Here is a 21,432-nt window from a genome sequence, read left to right as displayed (position 1 = left end):
ACTGGGATCATGACCTGAGCTGAAGGCAGCTGCTTAACCAACTGAGCCACCCAGGCGTCCCTATTTTTCTATTATTTAATCAAAGGGTCTCCTCTCCATGCTTAAATATTCTAACTTAGCATTACTATTTCCTTAGGAGGGAAAGTTCCCCTGCAGCAGGGGAAAAAAAAAGATGTTAAAAAATAAAAATCAAGTCTAAGTCATTTCATTCTCAAGAGCTTATTTTTTAAAGATTTATTTATTTATTTTAGAGAGCAAGCATGCAGTGAGGAAGGGCAGAGGGGGGGAGAGTCTTAAGGAGATCCACAGTGGGCAGGGAGCCCGACCTGGGGCTCAATCTCAGGACCCTGAGATCACTACCTGAGCCGAAGTCAACAATTGGTCACTTAACTGACTGTGCCACACAGGCACCCCTCAAGAGCTTACTTTTAACAAACACAGCTTGCAATGTTTTCATCTTTGTATTTAAGAATTTCAAGTTTCAAGTCTTTTATAACTGTTAAGTTTTCTGCATTTATATTTATAAATGAATGAATGCAGATCATGAATTATTTTCAGATCTCATATGTGGTGCCTGCCTAATTATTAATGAGCACTAAGTCATAAAAGGAAACCACTGTCACTCATGGAAAAAAAAAAAATATGCCCTATAGCATGGAAAGAGAACTGGACGATTGATGGCTACAGCAGAAGAGACAGAGGCCAGCCAAGCTAAAGAAACAAGCAAAACAGTATGTAGCTCCAAATCATGGCTGCTTCCCAGTTCCTTGGTGCAAAAACAGTAATTCAGTCTTAACATAAAAATTAAAAGCAAAGCACTATTAATCATCCAGCAAACAAAAACATTTGGTTAAATTAATGAACACCACTTAGAACAGAATAGCAATAATCTACATGTTTCTTGAAAATTGTCATGTCAAAAATACTTAGCTTTAGAAAATAATTCAATGTATTAACTTAATTAATTTCTCAATATAAAATACAATATGTATTTTAAAGACCTTAATGATGCTAAACTTTGAAATAATACATGTTGAAATAAAGTAGAATATCAGAGTTAACTTTAATTTCACTAATATAAATACTAATATATGAAAGGCAGTGCTAGAGCATGGCTCTTGAAGCTAAGTCCTTAGGTTCAAATCCAAGCTTCAAACTGACTTATCAGCTGGGTGACCAAAATATTCTTCATTTGATTTTGGAGGAACTTTAAGGAAAATTTCTGTTCCATTAGAAAAGCTGTTCCTTTGCTATTACCTATATTTTACCCAACCACCTACAACTAGAGTTGCCAGTCTTAACAAAGAAAAATGCAGAACACCTAACTAAATTTGAATTTCAGATAAAAAATGATTAATTTTTGCATAGGACACACTTACGTTGAACAATTATGTATTGTTTATCTGAGCCACAAATCTAACTGGGTGTCCTAAATTTTGTCTGACAACCCTACCTGCAGTATTCCTACTAATACTGTACTTTCTATTTTTTATCATTCTATTTAGTAAGCACTCTATAACAATAGTACCATAAATCATGCTTTGTGTTGTATGGCATGTAATTATACAGTCAGCTGGCAACTATGTAAAGAACTGAAATGAATTCAATAGGATTCCTAACTTTTGAAAGAAAGTGGTAACCATTTATAGAATTGTTTTAGGACAGTTAAAGATAATCTGTTTCCATCTATTCTCAGTATGCTTCTTAAGAGGGCATAACAGCTTTTACCCAAATAGCAATGACTGGAATATTCAATTATGGATTTACATACATAATTATAAAATTGATCATAGCAATCTGTCCACACAAGCGCATTTCACATCACTATGTAGATATTTTTACAAAGTCTCCCCTGATATCACAAAGCTATCAGTTTTAAAAGATTTATTCTAAACTTCCAAATCACCATTACTAAATGTTTTACAAAAATCCATACTTGAAAAAAAATCCATACTCGACTGTTGAATGACAATCAACATTCATAAGAATGTTTAAACAACAATCATAAGAATTTTTTTAAATCCCATGCTAGATATACAATTCCACTTAATCAAACATATTGAATTAGCAAAAAAGTAAAACTTTGAATCTAATTTAAAAATTCAAAATTATTAAATAAAATGTTTTGTTTTACTGTCAGTTTTCTTAAGTTTTGGACTCAAAGGTAATTTTGATCATTGAAACATGTTAATAGTATAAGAAAATCATTTAAGTGGCATGTATATTATTCCAAAGATACTTGACAACAGTCATCAGATAAACCAACCAATCTCTTGCAAAAAGCTTCATTAAATAAACCATCCCTGAAATACTGATATTTTCAAAAGATCTATTTAAACTAATGAAAATGGATCTTTCAACCCAAAGTATGTAATACTACAAAAAAAGTAGTGAAAAACTTGTCTCTATCTTTAAATCATGACCTAAATGATTCTGCCTCAAGTTATTAATAATATTTGTCATGCTAGACACAAAATGTTAACCAAATTACACTTTATTTCCTCCCTTATACACAAACACATTTGGTAATTTGTGAGAATAACAGAAACATAGACTTTTGACCACATAAAGATAAAGATCAGTAAACTAAGACAGAAAACATTACATTCCCTGTGAGTCATCATATTCCATTGACTAAAAATCACAATTTAAGGAAATTCTGTAGCCAACTAAACACTTAACAACGGTACTGTAACCATTTGGGGACATTGGAAAACAATGTAAATCTTGAAGAGTGACTACCTGGCAACTTGGCTAAACTAGATCATAATCTCAGGAAACAATAAATTTCAAGATCCAACAGAGTCTTTTTTATATGCTTTACTGAATTATTTTTCAAAACCAACCCCCAAAATGTTTTCCAAAAAACATTTGGAATTTAATGGATTTTAAATTTAATGGATTTAATAATTTCTTAATTGCTATCATGGTATCCATTATCCATTTAGTGGCCGGCACCTAGACTATATTATCATATCCTCTTTTCAATTCTGAACTTCTCTCCCTTCCAACCTCCCTTGTTTAATGCTCCTAAAAACATTTTTTCCCAGTTGTTCCACTTTCGGAGAAGACACATCAAGAATAATAAGAATAGCTAATGTATATTGAGCAGCTCTGGGCAGGGCACTGTGGTCTCTAATATAAGATCATCTCATAGAATAGAAGGTGACAGGTAGGACATGGTGGGAGATGGAGTTGGAAAAATTAACAGGATCCACATTGTACCTGGCCTGCTGAACCAAGTAAAGAAATCTGTACTTTATTCCAAGGGCAGTGGGAAGTCATCAAAATTTTTCAGCAGGATTTTGATATGACTGGATTTGCCTTTTAGAAATGAGACTCTACTGCTATTACTACGCTGAATGGAGTAGGGGAAAGAAGGTGGTTTGGAAGAAAAGCTAGATACAAAGATGTGGTGGTGATAGAAGCCAAGTTCAGAAGCAGCTGAAATCGGAGGAACAGTGAGAACTCTTCAGGAGGCAGAACCAAGAGAACATGACAACAAACTGGATGTTAGAGGAGAGAAGAAGGAAACTATCATGTCCAGATTGCTACAAGGGCAACTGGGAAGATGGGAAACACAGAAAAGGGCAAATCCGGGAATGTGGAAATATCCAGCAAACAGATACATGGGGCTAGATGTATCTATTCAGTAGATAATCTTTGAATTCAAAATTCAATAAGCATTTTTAAGCACCTAGCTTGGAGCTCAGTTCTACACTGCTTTTAAAATACTTCTTTTCTATATGAGATTCTTGCTTTAATAAACTGGGTATAAAGCATGTCTCTAACACCTTCAAATTTCTATTACAAACAGCAGAAGTATCAATGAACAGACAGTTGAATGAATCAATCATTAAAAATAACTTTGCCAAATTATTATATCATGAAAGAAATTGATGAGTATTGCCAAAAAGGCTGTTAGTAGAGTCAAATTTCAGTGGCCTTGGCACCACAGAAGAGATATTAAGTATACATTTAAAGATACAATAACATAAAACATTGAATAATGAGACACTAGCCCCACATCCCTCCCCACCCTCTCATGTGTAGTATTATATATCAAATTAATTTTCAATACTTGAATGAAAGAGACAAAATTTGTCACAACCAAGAAATCCCTTTATATATAATTACCAAAGAATTAATTTTGTTTTTATTTTAGTTGTAACTCAGAGAATGAGGTGTAGGTGGCAGGGCTCAGATGCCAGACATGGCCCATGTCCCCATGCATTAATTTAAATGATTGTGGGCAAAGCATCTCATGAAAACAGAAGGATAACTTGACTGAATGGATGTCATGCATGGTTTGATTAAGAGATGGTGGCAGCCCATAGGATTGCTTCTTAGAACACTAGCATGCTGCTGTTATGAGGTTTGGTGGAAAGCCACTGAGAAAGAAATACTGACCACAGCTGCTGGGAAAGCATATAAAATGTGCTGTAAAAATTTTTATAGAATTATAGATTTTTCATTGCTATCATCTAGTTAAATGTCTTGTCAACTCCTCTCTTTGTTAGGTATAGCCTAAAATGTATCTTAAATATATCTATATAGATGTTGTATTCCTCACCTCCAGGCTATATAGCAAACTTGAATGACAGGCATCATAACTCCCATTTTACCAAAGAAGAAACTGAGGATTAGAAACAGTTTTAAAGCTTGCTCATGAACACACAGAAACAAACATGAACACACAAAAAGTAGCAAAGCTGAGATTCCAGGATCACAGATCAAATTCTCAAGTCTCTGTCCCCTTCCCCACTCACCCAAGCTGACTCCCAAAGATTTAAGTTTCTGTTAAGTACGGTGAACCTAGCAACAGTAAACTATGTTAACTCAGGTAAAGAATTCTTTCAGAAATATGGGAAAGAATAAATGATCTTGATTCAATCTGAGAGAGAAATACATCAAGATTGTGCCTAATGTTCAGTAGGAGCTACAGAGGACACAAGAAAAATCTAAAATGTGGTCTCTCTTTCAGAGTTGGTGAGATGAGACTAATGAGAATAAACCAAGTCTGCTGTAATTTCCCAGTGTTTACAAGATAGGCTCTAATTCATTTCCTTTTGCCAAAATCAAGGTAATAGCTGATAAGCCTAAATAATACTGCTTATTTGTTCTACTAAAAGGGTTTACAGCCTTTAAACTGTGAGGAACACTGCCTCTTCAATTAAGTTTACTGGTAGGTGTGCTGGGATTCGGCCCAAAGTCATCCAGCAGCAACGTATTCTCTTTAGTTCTTACTACAACCTTTCAGATTGAATGCACTGGTTTGCACAAGGATTCCAGCCAAAATTCCAAATAGCCAGGATGCCTTAATAAAGGAAGCTGTGGATCCAGCAATTCCACTTCTGGGTATTTATCTGAAAGAAATGAAAACACTAACGCGAAAAGATACATGCACCCCTATGTTCACTGCAGCATTATTTATAGCAGCTAAGACAGGAAAACAACCAAAGTGCCCATCCATGGATAAATGGATTTTTTGAAATGTCATATATATATCACAATATTATCACTCAGTGATGAAAAAAAAAAGGAAACCGTGACATTTTTAACAACATGGATGGAGACCCGGAGGGCATTATGCAAAGTGTAACAAGTCAGAAAGAGAAAGGAAAATATCTCACTTCTATGAAGATCCAAGTCATAGATACAGAAAACAGGTTAGTGGTTACCAGAGGTGGGGCGTTGGGGATAGGTTAAATGGGTAAAGGTGGTCAAAAGTTACAAACTCCCAGTTATAAAATAAGTGGGTGCTGGGGATGTATTGTCCAGCATAATGACTATAGTTAATAATACTCTATTATATATTTGAAAGTTGCTGAGAGAGTAGATCTTAAAAATTTTCATCATAAGAAAAAAATTTTAACTCTGTGTGCTGATGGATGTTAACCAAACGTACTGAGGTGATCATTTCACAATATATCCAAATATCAAATCATTATGTTGTACACCTGAAACTAATATATTACATGTCAATTATATCTCAGTAAACAACAAAAAAACATGATGCAAAAAAACAATAATTATAAAAGAAGATATGGTTTAAATCTAAGTATAAGGGTAGAGACAGAAAATGTTACATATCCTCTTCTAACCTGACTTGACCTCACCTACGAACCTGGCAAATGGTAACACCTAAGACAGAAGATGAGGCGAAAGCTCTGTGGATTCTTAGCAGCCTTGCTTGAAAAGGCTGTGGAAAAAAACAAACAGCACGGCCCCTTAACCATACTATTACTCACAATAAATTGAGAAACAGCTGCCAAAGTTATGGGTCACTCCTTTCCTTAATCTTAAGGATTTATTTTAAGATTGGTCATTATTTATTAAAAGGCCCATCTTTACAAAGCATTATACTCTCTCTTTTTGTGGTCCCATCTGAGTACCACAAATCAAACAGTTCCAAAGTGTTCTTGCTTTTAAGGAATTCACAATCAAACACAGAATACAGAACAGAAAACCTAAGTCTAAGTCAGACATGATATTTTTCAATATATAGTCAAGTTTTCATTCACGTTTTATATATATTTACAAACTTTCCTACAATGAGCCTCATTCCAGGAGAAAACAAGGAGGGTCAAAGAGATGAGGTGACCTGCCTAATGTCACCACAGCTAATAAACAGAGAATCAAGATTCCAATTCTGGTAGTCTAATTCTAAGACCTACCCCTGGAAAGACAATGGTACATTACCTCCTGGACCGAGCACTAATTCTAGAAACTTTTAGCTACACTCTTAATTCTTAATTCTTAATTATCTCCATTGTTTCACACAGCTCTTAAGGAAATATTTCTTAACTACTATTTTTTTTTTTTACCAATTACTCACCCATTTAAGAAAAGTACAACAGCTTTACATAGCCTATTTAAATTTAATGGAGCCCCCATATGAAGCCTGTGTTCAGTCAACCCATCAGATCCTCTCAGATTCAGGAGCATACCCTCTGGAATACAAAGATAATTTGCTGAACTGCTATCAGTGAAATTGTTTTGTTTTGTTTCCTCAGAAGGAAAATTCCCCTAATGGTTGTATTCATTTAGAAATATAGCATCCAGGGGCGCCTGGGTGGCTCAGTGGGTTAAGCCTCTGCCTTTGGCCAGGGTCATGATCTCAGAGTTCTGGGATCAAGCCCCACATGGGGCTCTCTGCTCAGCAGGGAGCCTGCTTCCCCCTCTCTCTCTGCCTGCCTCTGTGCCTACTTATGATCTCTCTCTCTGTGTCAAATAAATAAATAAAATATTAAAAAAGAAATATAGCATCCAGAAAAAGGGAGGTAAAACAGTCTAATATAGTTGACCAAAGTACAAGTGACATAGCAACCAGCATTGTGAACTCAGAACAAAGTTTTAAACAAAATACGGATAAAGACGAGCAAGCCAATTACTTGCTGTGTGAATCTGGGCAAATTATTTAACCTTCCTGTGCCTCAATTTCCTCATTAATGAAATGGGGTAGATAATCCCTACTTCATAACCCTAGTGAGACTTATGTGAGTTCATACATGTAAAGTGCTTAGAACAGTAAGACATGATAACACTCAATAAACGTCAGGGGTTATTATGGTGGGAGTGTGGAAGGGGACGTCCACATAACTCCTTCCAAATATGCCGAAACTTGTCACATGAGTAATTAAACTTACTTTTTCTAGCTCTAGATAGAAATCCAGATATCTAGATAGTAATTAAACTTAATCTTTCTAACTCTAGATAGAAATCAGCCTGATGGGGTACCTGGGTGGCTCAGTCGTTAAGCATCTGCCTTCAGCTCAGGTCATGATCCCAGGGTCCTGGGATTGAGCCCCTGTGCTGCTGGCTCCCTGCTCAGAGGGAGTCTGCTTCTCCCTCTCCCTATGCCTCTCCTCACCTCTGCTCTTGCACTCTCTCTCCATCAAATAAATAAATAAAATCTTTCTAAAAAATAAAATAAAACTACTATCAAAATCCTGAATCTTAGCCCAATGGACTGTTCATATTTGTTAACAAAGTATCGTTTTGTTGAAAGGATCTTATAAAATTCATCTGAAACTGGAAAAAACCATCACTGTAGGCATTACTTAGTTGTAAAACTGGGATGTGATAGAATCATGGCCTCCAAAGATTTTTATGTCCCATTCTCCAGAACCTGTGAATATATTAGTTTCCATGGCAGAGGGAAATTAACACTACAGATGGGATTAAGGTTGCTCATCAACCAACTTTAAAATAAAAGATTAAAAGAGGAAGATTATCCTGGATTATCTGGGTTAGCCTAATGTTATCCCAAGGATTCTCTAATGTGGAAAAAGGAGGCATGAGAATTAGAAGGGAGCAAGGTAGAAAATCAAAGAGCATGTGATGTGAGAAAGATTCTACCAGGCATCACTGGGTTTGAAGATGGAAGGGTCCATGATCCCCAAAAATGATGCAGATTCTAGACACTAAAAGGCCAAAAAACAAAAACAAAAACAGATCTTCCCCAGAACCTCCAAAAAGGAACACTTCCCTGACAATACCTTGATTTTAGCCAAGTAAGGCATATTTCAGACTTTAGACCTCTAGAACTAGACGATAATAAATTGGTATTGTTTGAAGCCATTAAGCTTGTGGTAATTTCTTACAGCAGCAATATATTTAGGGTTTCTAAAATGTAGGTTTGGATGAGTATGAAACCCAAACTCCCAATCTAGGAGGTATGCCAAAACAATCACCTTTGATCTAGTACTGTTTCTTAGATCCCTCTGACTTCCAACTTAAATGAAATGATGTATGGGCACCTAGCTCAATAAATGATGGTTGCTTTTATTGCAGAACAAAGCAAGGTTGAACCACCTTAACTTGTTTTCTGCCTGGCCCCATTCCAACCAGATCAATATGTTCTTAAATCACTGTTTATTTGGAAAATGGGAGTATTGGGGTTGCAGGTTTGGTGAATAAAAGAAAATAAGGAGGAAAAGTTCTGCCCTCCACCCACCTTAATAGGTGTGAGACCTAAAACAAGTTTCCACACCTCTCAGAGTTTCAGTTTCCTCCTCTCTAGGGTTGAAATGATAATGGTAGCTATGTCTTATCACGTTATCAGAATTAAAGATAATGTACGATCTTGATAACATTAGTGCCTGTTATTGTATACCATACCACGAAATCTTTAAAGAATCCTCCATTCCCTATTCATGGTATCACAGATAGTTCTCTATAATGGTGCCCTGGATAAATAGGAGAGATGGTGGACAGCCAAACTTAGTAAATGAAGGGTAAATTTAAAAAATGATCTCTAAGCTCTCCAATTCTATAATAATGTAATTGATAGTTAAGCAGTCTCAGATTGTTAGAGTACAAACCTGTGAGTTTTATTTTTCCCAACTATACTGTCTTGGATCCTCTTTTCCCCTGGGTACTCTGATTATTACCAATAGCTCACTCAGACTCCATAATGTTTCAGTCTCTCTGAATTTTAGAAGGGTTCTTTCAAGTTCATAAAAACTCAGTCCTATTCATTTGTAACTTCAGTCTTGTGTTCAAAGTCCTCTTCTTTACCCCATTGCCCACAAGGCAAGCTAGAATGGCGGTTATAGTGGTTGGAGCTGGGGGTGGGTCTACTCTACCCACTTCTCCCTTTCTCTTCCTCTCTGCTCTTCCCTCCGAGGGATAGGAGAGGCCAAGATTTTCCACAGATAGTCCCAGAGGGATGTTGCAGGCCTCGCTGGGTTAGTTTTCTCTCTTCCTTAGGTTAACACTAACCTAGCCTTTGGCTCTCTCTGTGAGGCAGGCATCCAAATGCAGACTCTCTGGAGCTGCTGGTTCTCCACAGTGCCCTCCTTCCTTGCATATTCATCATCCTGGTGTTAGAGGTCTGACTTGGACACTGATATCTTCCTCTTACCCCTCACCTTGCCCTTGCCCCTGCCCCAGTATTTTGTTAAGAGTCCCTCTACCCAAATGGCTTCTTTGGGTGGGGCACCAGCAAGATGCCTGGCCATCTTCTATAGTGTTCCCTTTCTCTATACACAGCATCAGGGGGACTTCCAGACAGAGACTGAGTATCTTCCAGAGAGAAGATGAGCATCAGTCCCAATTTATATGGAGACTTGGTAGAGGAGAGGACTGTTGGATGTCACCACCATCACATATTCTTTCCAGTCCTTTTTCCTCTGCCTCAGAAAAGGTCATGAGCTCTTCCCCCCACACCCCAATGAGGAATGTGAAAGGAACAGATTCTTCGGGAACCATCACATGTCTCCAGGTTACCTCCTCCCTCCCAGTCCTCCTCTCATTTAGCTTGGGATAGAGAGAGAAGTAAGAGCAGTGGTGAAAGCAGCTTCTCTTACGACCAGACCTGGTGGCTGAACACAATAGCTCATGGTCCCCTGAACCTACAAAAACGTCAGACCTTTGGTTTTGAGTAATAGTTAATTCGAGCACTCCCAACTACCTCCATCTCATTACATTCACTTCTATATTGACCCATTTGTCAGAAGCCGTTCCTCTGTATTGGTGAGACTATCATGCTGAGGGTACAACAGTGAAGAATTTCCTTGGACTTTCCTGGGGCTGGGGCTAGAAAACCAGTGAAGTAGATGAAACTCATCTTTAATGCAAGCATTCTGACCAACAACCCTGACCAATCTTTCCTAGATCCTTCCCAGGAATGTCTCAGTGCAAATGGCTTTGTGCCCAGCAATTACAGTTAGGTGTGTTAAAGTGTGAGCTATTAGTTAGTTAAAACACTCTCCAGAAGAACCAAAAAGCCATCAAAATCCGAAAAACCTGAATTCCCAAATGAACAACTTCTGGTAGAATGATCCAGGTAGAGACATTTGTTAAGCTGTTTACCCTGTCCATTTATAAATACGGTCCCATCTGACTCCATTTCCCTCTAACACACCCTGATCCTTCTCCTTCTCTTCTCTCCCAAACTCCAAGACTCTCAACATCTCATCAAACGTAACTGCTAACACTTCTGAGTATGACTTCTCATAGCCCATGCAGCTACTTCTACGACAAAATTGTCCTTGGATAAAGACTATCCAAAAAATCTGCTTTAAAAGAATGTGAACAAATATCTTATAGCGCAAATGTTGCAATAGGAAAAGAGAACGAGAAAGAAAAAGCCAACGTCCAATGTCTTTTCAATAATTTAATATAACTGCAGGGCACCTGGGTGGCCAGTCAGTAAAGCAGACAACTCTTGATTTCAGCTCAGGTCATGATCTCAGGGTTGTGGGATCTCAATCCCACAATTGGCTGAGGCAGCCTCAATCCCTGCCTCAGGCTCCAAATTCAGTGTGGAGTCTTCTTGTCCCTCTCCCTCTGCTCCTCCCTCTGCTCCTCCCCACCCCTGCCTCGCTCATGATCACTCTCTCTCTCTCCCTCTCTCTCAAATAAATAAATAAATAAAATCTTTAAAAATAATAACAATTTAATATAACTACAGATAGATAATAAAAACTAACATATGGATGTTTCAACAAAAGAGCTGACTATGCTTTTAATACCTAACCAGTCTCCAAGTGACGGGGACAAGCCTCTGGGTACCCTCCAGTCACCATACTATATCTCTGAACAGCAGAACAGACTCATTACCTTTAACACAATAAAGCAGCCATAAGCACAGTAATTTCTTGACATAATCATGTATTTGAATTTCCCACATATTGACTTTGGAATTTCTATCTCCCACCAAAAAAATTAAAATGAAATAAATGACTACATAGACTTCCAATTTAATGGAATTCCAAATATATATGGAATATATAATATAATGGAATATATGCCAAGCTCCTCCTATGTGTGAAGAACTACACTTACCTCAAACATAATTGGAAGGAAATCTCAATCACACGACATCATATACACTACCACTTAACAAAATTACAACTTCCTTGGGTTAAAAACTCAAATGCTCCTTATTGATTTATTGATGTTGGAAGGTAAAACTATCAAACTAGAAAATAAATCATATAAAGTTGCAGTGATTAAGTAACAGGCCATTCCTTAGCCTGTTTTAATTTATACCGAAGTTGGATCACAAGCTGTGTCTCGTGGTAAGGATGGTAATTCTGGTCAAAGAGTAAAATGCTAATAGGAGTTCCACCCTTCTCAAGGTAAGGCAGAATACAATATTAACATAAAGTCATAGGTATGTTACATGAAAGGTCATAAAACTCTAAAAATGTATTCCAAAAAAATGTATTCAAATAATCCTTAAGAGCTTCCCAAAACTTTTTCAGAATCACTTCTTTAAAATTTGTTAGCTAAACTTAGTTTTTAAGGTAAGCATAAAATGCCATTTCACCCACAGTAGCTAAGGTTTAAATCAATATTATTTAAGAGGATGTCTAACATAAAGATTAAGGCAACTTCTAGAGCTAAACTATTTGAGTCTATTTCCTGGCTCAGCCATTTGCTAGCTATGTGACCTTGGGCAAGTCACTTATCTCTCCATCTATAAAAATGGAGATAATAAAAAATACTCACCTGGTGGTTATTGTGAGATTTGACTAAGTTAACACACGTTAAGCACTTAGAAAAATGTGAGGCTATGATAGAAGTTACATAAGCTTATACTATTATTATAAAGAAAATGTCTCAATAAGAAAATCTCTTCAAGATGTCACGTCTCTTCAAGATGTTTTATCTATTAGATAAAATTTTAAAAGAAATATGTTGAATTATTAATAATATTTCTAAATATGTAATTTTTTTTAATTATAGAAGAGAATCAATCGCTCCCAATATCTTGAAAGAGTTCACCAAATGCTGAAGATGTCTTTGCAACTTATATGTCAGCCTCTAGGGGGAGAACAAACTCCTGTCCTCCTCCACCTTGTCCTCCAAAAATTAGTCCTGATAATTAAGAAACTACAAGTCCAAGGACAATGACGGACAATGTTTTATGGAAGCGAAGCTTTCAAAGGAGAGAAAAGTCAGAGTGCACATAGGATGTTGTTCTCTCTTTGTCCTGAACCCAACATCAAGAGTTGACCTATAAGGGGTCAGAATAGTGCCTTTTGCACTGGTTCTTCCAAAACAGGTGCCCTTTTTCTGAGCCAGACCCTAATTCAGCCTGAGTCAAGGGAGACTTGGAAGGAACTCACTCTCCCCCTTCTGACTCTTTATTTTCTGACCCTAAGAGTTGTGCTCCTGAGCAGCTCCCCTCATTATTGGCTGTCAGATCTGGGATGCGGGCTGTGGGCTTAAGCACACAAGCTATTTGGCCAACTTTAGTCTGAAATCACTTGTGCCTTAGGGGAAAGTCCCTACAACGTGATCAGGCCCAACTCTCTATAGAGTTCTGCCTTGAAATCTTGGCATTCTTTTGTCTCTTTTTGCCTTACATGTGTTGATCTCCCTCAACACCTCACAGAGAAAGTGTTCTGCATACTATCTCACAATCATTTCTAACCATCACATTGTACCACACAGTAATTCAAGTAAGCTAGCTTACACATATCGCCCATGCTTCGTCTAATACAGATTTAGCTAGCGTCTTTTAAAAGGCTCTTGAGGGCACCTGGGTGGCTCAGTGGGTTAAAGCCTCTGCTTTCGGCCCAGGTCATGGTCCCAGGGTCCTGGGATCAAGCCCCACATCGGGCTCTCTGCTCAGCAGGGAGCTGCTTCCCCCTCTCTCTGCCTGCCTCTCTGCCTACTTGTAAACTTTGGTTATCAAAAAAAAAAAAAAAAACAAAAAAAAAAAAAAAAAAGGCTCTTGGACAGGTCAACATGAAAGAATTAACAAGGCGATGTTATCTTTCAAAGGTGTTTTAATCTTTTGAATACAAAGTTGCATTGTTAAGGAAAAACACGGTATCTTTGCCCATAACCGCTACATACTTTCATAAATTTACAAATATGATTTAAGAGATCTTTGGAAACTAAACACACTTTCTAAAATAGTTTGGTTTTTAGGTTGTTTTGTTTTAGATGGATTGCATTGTTTTCGATTTTAACCTGCCTTTCTTCTTCCTGGAGTGTTAAAGAGAATATAAATAGTGATTCCTTTCTGTTCACCATGTACAACCCACTTTCTCAAATTATTAGCAAAATGAGTTAAATGGTACAATTGAAAATAAACTACTATATTTCTCTTAAACACATCCACATAAGATGTTACAAATAAAATGACAAATCAAATTCAATTTTAAATCCAAGGAACTATTCCAATACTTTGTCATACTATGATTTATTTTGTTGCCATCAAGTGTTAGCTGAAATACATACTACATTGATGACAACTTAAAATAAGAGAAAAATTATTGTTATAGAAGTTGACCATTTAGTGCTAATTTTCATGATCACTTTTCACATACTCAATAATCAGAATAAATTTTGTCTTTTGTACCTTATTATAGGAACCAGGATGCTGAGATAAATAAGATTCAATAAAACTACAAATAAATGCTTTTGACATTATTAGAACACTTATCAAAATATAAGATTTTATAGAACTGACAGGTTTCACTATAATAAAGTTTACTGATTTCATACCTTTGATTTAGATAGAAAGTTCAATCAGATTTTTCTCTCTTCCCGTCTAATAACCAATGGTTCATTTATTGGTGTTGAGATCCCAACAGGAAACAAAACATTGTTTCTGCCTCTTGCTGCTGTTTGGTCATTTTCAGTTGGACAATTGTTTCAAATATCCAATCTTATACATATCTCAGTTGGGATATTACTCCTGAAAAATGGAATTATGTTTGATGTTCACAGTCATTCAAGCTGAACGAAAGTGAGGGAGGGGCAGGGGAGACTGAGCTACGCCTGGTCCACTGCCCGACCAGTTGCACTGGCATTAGCTAGAGGCAGATTGTTCGTTCATTCACACTGAAGGCAAAGTCGGCTTCTCCTGGTACCTTCTCATAACACCCTGCTGTGCCTGAGGTGTTATTTGGCAATATATGTTCAATTGACATTTTACAGTACAAAATTCAATTACTTGTGTTCTCTACTGTAAAATGGAAAAAAAACTGAGGGGAAAAAACCTATATAGTCTAGATCACAATGTATATGTCTCCTCTCAATGAATACATCATTAACTTACACTTTTTGAAACTTACAACATTTTCCAAGAAGGTAAACAAATAGTGTAAATTCTGATAGCAATAGCAAACACTAATTGGCAGGCACTCCTAAAATCTTTCATCAAAATAAGACAAAGGCCTTTATCTAAATTTTATTCCTAATACTCTTAAGAGGTATTATAAGAAATCAGAGCAGAAAGGCACCACAATGAGAGGCAACCACTTCTAAAGCGAAATGTGTTCGTGTTTCTATGGCACTTTCAGGGAAAGTAAACACTGCAACTGAAGTTGCTGGGATAATCAACCAGATCAACCTAAGAAGTTCAATGCTATTTATACAGCTGAATCATACCTTGAGAGGAGCACCCCCGACTGAAGGCAGGCTCACTAGAAAGGCTGGTGGCTTTTCCAAAATTTACCCATAAGTTGGTTATTTGGAAATTTTAACACATATTTCAAAAGGCAATTTTAAAAAAAGTCTACAAATGCTGATTAATTCCCAACCCAATCTACAGAAGCCTATTTAAGTTATGATGTGCCTAAAAAGTTTATTTTTCAATCATACTTAGTCATCCTTCATAGCTGTCATACAAAATGTTTTCAGAGCTCCAACTTGAAAGCCCCATATTCCTATGCCCCAGATACTTGTTCCCTTTCTGTATAAGTCTGTATAAGTCTAAAAGAGAGTACAACCCCTCACAAACATGACTGTTTGTAGGGACATAGGAGAAGTGGCCTGGTGTAAAACAACAGATGTGCACTCCATTTATGGACGACAGGTAGAACACCTGCCAAATTGCTCTGCCTTTTAAAATACAGCGCAGGCCTCACAAAATGACCAAAGACAGAAAGCTTTGTCATCCCTCCCTAGAGTCATCCATCTCCAGGTGTTCTGGGTCGGGAAGTGGGGGAGCAGAGAAAGGATCATTTCCCCCACAAGCCACAGGGCCCAAGATTCAGACTCTTCTGCCATTATATGTTCATACTGGATTCACAGGCTGTGAATTGAAAGTATTCCCGGATTGCGGACTCCCTGCCTCTGAGAGTCAGCATGAGAGCACATGTTCTGGAGTTAAGCCCACACAGGTATGAATCCGAACTCCACACTGTACTAGTAGCTTTCTGTGCCTCTTTTCTCCACTTTAGAGGGTTTGCTGTGAGGATTAAGTGACAGGATGTATAAAAGCCTCTAGTTTAGCACCTGACTCATAGTAGGCAGTATTTCATAAATGTGAACAAAACGCCTCTTGCCCCTCTGAGGATAGTCACAATTTTATGTATCAACAGGTACCCAAGGCATATCTTTGACGCTATGGCTCAGAAACCCCCTATAGCAGTCCCACAATGAACATGACAAAATGAAAATGGCATGACACTAAATAATGATACAAAAAACACCAAAGCAGTTACTTTAGCTACTTCAGTGCAGGTATCAGCGCCTCATTTCCAGCTCCTGTCTTCCTCCCACAAACCTATGTCCATGAGATCCAAAGGATGATTTTTTCTAGAGAACTCATACTTAAGTAGAATTGAAAGGAAAAAAGTAGAACCCTTCAATATGTTACATATAATGAAAGAAAAATCAACTGCTATTCTGAAAACATGTATGTATCTCAGTTCTCATCATCTAGTATAAGGAATGAATTATGCTGCCTTTTATTTCCAAAATATTACGGAGTTTAAATACCATAAACTACAATTTAAAGTGTTAAATATTTAAAACCTATAAGGTTGATAGCAAATATTAGATAGAAAAAGGCCTCATTTCTTAAACAGAAATATATTCATATGCAGAATAGTACATAATTGTTAGATATTATCAGTCTTGCATGTAACTAACTTGTCATTTTAAACCACGAGTCATCAAGAAGCAATTAAGATGTAGTCTATTGCAATATGATGGTATTCAACGATGCACTTACCAAAAACATGCATCATTTTTCAGCAGCAATGCTATCAAATACCAACCCACAGAAAAACACAGGGGGAACAAATGGATGGGTTAAAGAAAACCTAGTTTAAGTCTCCTATTAAATTTTTTAAAACTTTAGACTTGGGGGGTGCCTGGGTGGCTCAGTGGGTTAAAACCTCTGCCTTCGGCTCTGGTCATGATCCCAGGGTCCTGGGATCAAGCCCCACATCCAGCGGGGAGCCTGCTTCCTCCTCTCTCTCTGCCTGCCTCTCTGCCTACTTGTGATATTTGTCTGTCAAATAAATAAATAAATCTTAAAAAAAAAAAAAAACTTTAGAGTTGGCATATAAGGGAAGAAACACTATAGTAGAAAGAAGACTTTACAAAGATGTGAAAAGATAAATGTTGTTATTGTCTTCGTCAGCTCAGAAGGAAATTGTTTTCTCAACTAAAACCATGTTTTCAAAATTAGAGAGGGCAAGTTTACTGAAAACATTCCTTTTATTAATATACAAGACTTTTTTATTAATATACAAGATAGTCTGTTTCCTGGCATGATAGAGGAATGCACTATTCTGATTTGTCTAATATTCAAGTTAATAGAGAATTAGCAGTCAAATAATTAGAATAGAAACAATATCCTAAACTGAGCTGAAAATAATTTAATATTTGACGATTCACAATCTTTCAGGGGCTCAGAGTTCTGATCATGAATGAATTATCACTATGTGAAGGCTATTTGGAGCCATCAGAGAAAATTTAATAGTTTGATTAATGTAAAATGTACTAAAGCCTTTCTTTTCTGTGTATGTTTTAATGCAAATAAAAAGAATCCTTGGCCAAACTCTGAAGAATGCATTTTTCTCTCAGTATAGGCCACATGCTATACATTTCTTATATGAACTAGACCTTTTTTAGAGACTCTCCTTTTTACTTTGCTAAAGTGAAGCATGGGGCAGCAGATTCAAGATGTAAACAGAAAGGTCCTTATCTCAGAGATTGTGTGGAACAGAACCCCATCACCTGCTTCTTTCCCCACTGGAAGGGAATAAAGTTCTCTGAGAACAGACCCTAAGGACCCATACCCATCCATTCACCTTACAGTTTATTCCCGAAGATTAACGGACACATCACAATGATTTTGGACAACCCACTGGGAAGGCAGCTATGCTCACCACTATACCACCAACGCCAACCTTGGACAACCCACTGGGGATCAAAAACATTTGGAGCAAATTTGAGAATATGAGGCCTGTAAACTTTAAATTTTATTATATAAATCAAGAACGTCAATAACTCACCACAGATATATACAGATACATATGCTTACATATGCATGGAATATTTCTGGAAGGATACTTAAGAAAGTGTTAGCAGCTATGGGGGCGGACTATGTAAGTGGGAGTGTGGAGTGGCTGGGAGTCTTCCCTTCGTGCTCCTTCATAACATTTGATTTTTTTTTTATCATATGCTTATATTACTTTTTCAATAAAACCTAATTTAAAATAGTAACAACAATGTGCTTCATTTTCTAGGATCTTTAATTATAAAGGCCATTTATTAAATGCTTATTCTACTATTAAATAGGGAAAAGATCAAGTTGATATTCTGTTGCCTCCCTCTTTTTTCCACAAAAATAAACTTCAAAACAAAAGAAGCAAAATTAATCAGCAAGGGCCCTTTTGAGAATATAAACCAGCACATAATACAACTTAAAAACTGCAAATTGAGTTGCAAGAATTTGTATATTCCTTACACTCTGTTACTTTTATTTTTTACAACACTAGAGAGGCCACTGTTTTTTATGGTGATATGTTTTAAACTATCCTTGGGCGTTTGTTTTCACACACACAGGACCTCGTGTTTTATCAATATCTTAGAATCCAAAATGTAATTGTTTCTTAATTGTGCTGTTTTTTAAGTTTCAAAATAATATGCTTTCTGACTCGTGGGTTAAAAGAAAAAAAAAAGTGATCATTTCCTTTTTATCCAAATTCACACCCAGAATAGCACATTCCTTTTCATATAATCTAAAAGGCACAAAATAACAAAAACTACTATAAGTCATTTGCAACTACCACCCACTCTTCTTTTTATATAGAAATCTTCCTGTTGGTTTTAAACTTCCATGTGTCAGTGTTGGGGAAAAGCCTAGACAATACTTGGAGTTGGGTGGATGTACTGTGGGCACAGCCTTCCCACACTGGCAATGGACGTTTGAGCCTAAGAAAGAGACATGCATTATGAGGTGGTTACACAGTTTAACCCTGAACAAGGGTCTTGAATGTATTAGCACACCAAGTAAACTGAAAATAGAAAGAAAGAAGTTCCAAGTCCATCTTTCACTATCATCTTTGGACTATATATATATATATATATATATATATATAGTTTCATACAGACTACTTTCTCTACCAAAATCAATTTTAATCTCACATGTACATGATTACTCACATTCATTTATGCCAAGAGGCCCTTTTCCAAACCCTGGGGGAGAGCGACTTCCAGGATACCTTACCACATGTCATGCACCCAAAAGATGAAATTTTAAACAGGAAGTAAGCCCCAAGTGGAAGGAAGACAGAACGAGATAAGGGAGAGAAAGGCTTACAAATTTCTGGCCAAACAGATGAAGAGAAATCTTGTCTGATGGTTAAGGGGTGGGGAAGCATTTTCCCTGCATGCAGCGGTAACCGCAAAGACCTGGGATGATGCTTGGGGTATTCATTGCTTTCCGCTCGCGCTTTCTGCAGTGCAGAAACTCTGGGCTCCACCATCGCTCTCCGCTTAGCCAGAGGGTCCACTGAAAACTCTGCTTGTCTACCGGGAAAGTTCACGCTTCTTGGGATATCGGGACCGTCTGAGTCTTTGGGAAGGGGGCTGTTTGGGTTTTGGTGGTTTGGTTTTTTGTTTGTTTGTTTGTTTTTGGGTTTTGTGGGTTTTGTTGTTTTGTTTTGTTTTGTTTTGTTTTGTTTTGTTTTCACTTGAGGATAAACCGTGCATTTCCTTTACTGTGCTGGGGGAGGGGGCGGGGGTAGGGGGAAGCTAACCTTTCTTTAGAGAGCAATGCACAACCATCCCGTGGTCTGCATTTACACTGACTCTTTCCTTCTTCCTTCCATCAACGGCTTAGTGAAGCTTTCAGAGAAAATGAGGGAAAGCATCCATCAAAACGCAAAGACGCAGAGCGGAACTTTTCCTCTGCTGTCAGGGGAAAAAAAAAAAAAAAAGTGACTTCTGCTTCTCACGGCCAAGAGCTGAGACTGGGAACCTCCGGACGAGGAAGGAAGGTCTGGTAATGAGGGAGGTGGGAGAAAACAATGCCGAGCCCGCGATGCCTCCGGACACCATGCATCCTGGCCGGATCCCCGACGCACTGAGCACCCACACCCACGCTCCTGGGGCGGCGCGGCCTCGCTTACCTTGATGATGCTGCTGCGCCGGGGGGTCGCCCGCACGGCCTCCAGGAGGCCCGCCTCGCTGTCCGCCGGGGCCCCCGCGGCACCCGGCAGCGCGACCCCGCTGCGACGGTCCCTCCACCGGCCCCCGGGGGCCCCAGCCACGCCTTCTCCGGAGGCGGCGTCCGGACCCACTCGGGGGTCGTCTTCACATCCGGCTGCGTCGGGCGGCGCGGGACCCTCCCTGCCCGCGGCGCCCTCGGCCATGGCCGGCGTTTCGAGCTCTCCGGGGGAGACGGCACGCCCGGCAGCGGAGTCCAGCCTCTGGGCACGAGTGCGCTCCTGCACCCGAAGGCGGCCCGGCCAGACTTTGTTTCACCGCCCGGGGGCGGCGGCGGCGGCAACTTTCTGGAGCGGAGACATCGCTCGGCTGGGGACGTCCGCGGGCTTCGGTCCGGGAGGCCGGCGGTCCGCAGGGGTACGGCGGCGGGAACGCGAAGGAGATGCGAGCGGGAGGGAGCAGAGGCGAAAAGGAGAGGGAGGTGTCCGAAACGTGATGCAGACGCCCGCTCCGCGCCAGACAAAAGGCACCCGGCGCCGCGCCGGGCGGCCTCGGAGGCCGGGACGTTCGCGGCCTGGGGGGGGGGGGGGTGGCCGGAGCCGGACGCCCGCGGCCCGTCGCACCCGCCACCTGCCCGCGGAGCGCGGCGCAGCGGCCCCAGGAAGTGCGGCGGCGGCGGCGGCCTCCACTCCGCTCTGTTGTGACAGGGAGGGAAGACTTGTTTTGACAGCCCGTGGGGATTGGCAGGCGTCTGAGCCTCTTAGGAGCCTCGCGTCGCCGAGGAGGGGTCGGCCCGACCAATCCCCACTGCGAAGGGGTGTGCCCGAGCGCGAAGAATGGAAGAATGTGTTCTGCGGCTGGGAGCCGGCCCGGCCCCGCTCGGGTACTCGAGCGAAGGTGTGAGCGCGCGTGTGCGCACCCGCAGGCGCTCCGCGTACGCTTTAGGAAGTTTGGATCTTCGAAATGGGCCTGAAGAGGCAACAGAATCCGGGGGCGGGGGAAGGAAATCTTCGGCCAGGCAAAGCCAAGCAGTGGGGAGGAAAGGGGTGTTGA

At 39.3% G+C, this 21,432-nt stretch overlaps 1 protein-coding gene across 1 annotated transcript in view; it reads right to left on the bottom strand.

Annotated features, from left to right (window-relative positions):
- Positions 1-20,603, bottom strand: part of LOC111141861 (phospholipase C like 1 (inactive)) — a 355,744-nt gene extending 335,141 nt beyond the window's left edge. Inside the window, exon 1 of the mRNA XM_022494707.1 lies at positions 20,343-20,603. Within this exon, the coding sequence (XP_022350415.1) occupies positions 20,343-20,585 (243 nt within the window). The 5' untranslated portion in view covers positions 20,586-20,603. The remainder of the gene's footprint in view (positions 1-20,342) is intronic.
- Between the last annotated feature and the right edge of the window lie 829 nt (positions 20,604-21,432).

The sequence above is a fragment of the Enhydra lutris genome, unplaced genomic scaffold (genome assembly GCF_002288905.1).
Source record: "Enhydra lutris kenyoni isolate GAN:26980312 unplaced genomic scaffold, ASM228890v2 scaffoldscaffold1, whole genome shotgun sequence".
Classification (NCBI taxonomy): domain Eukaryota; kingdom Metazoa; phylum Chordata; class Mammalia; order Carnivora; family Mustelidae; genus Enhydra; species Enhydra lutris.
The sequence above is the reverse complement of the archived record's forward strand: the minus strand, read 5'-3'. Positions and strand labels throughout refer to the sequence as shown.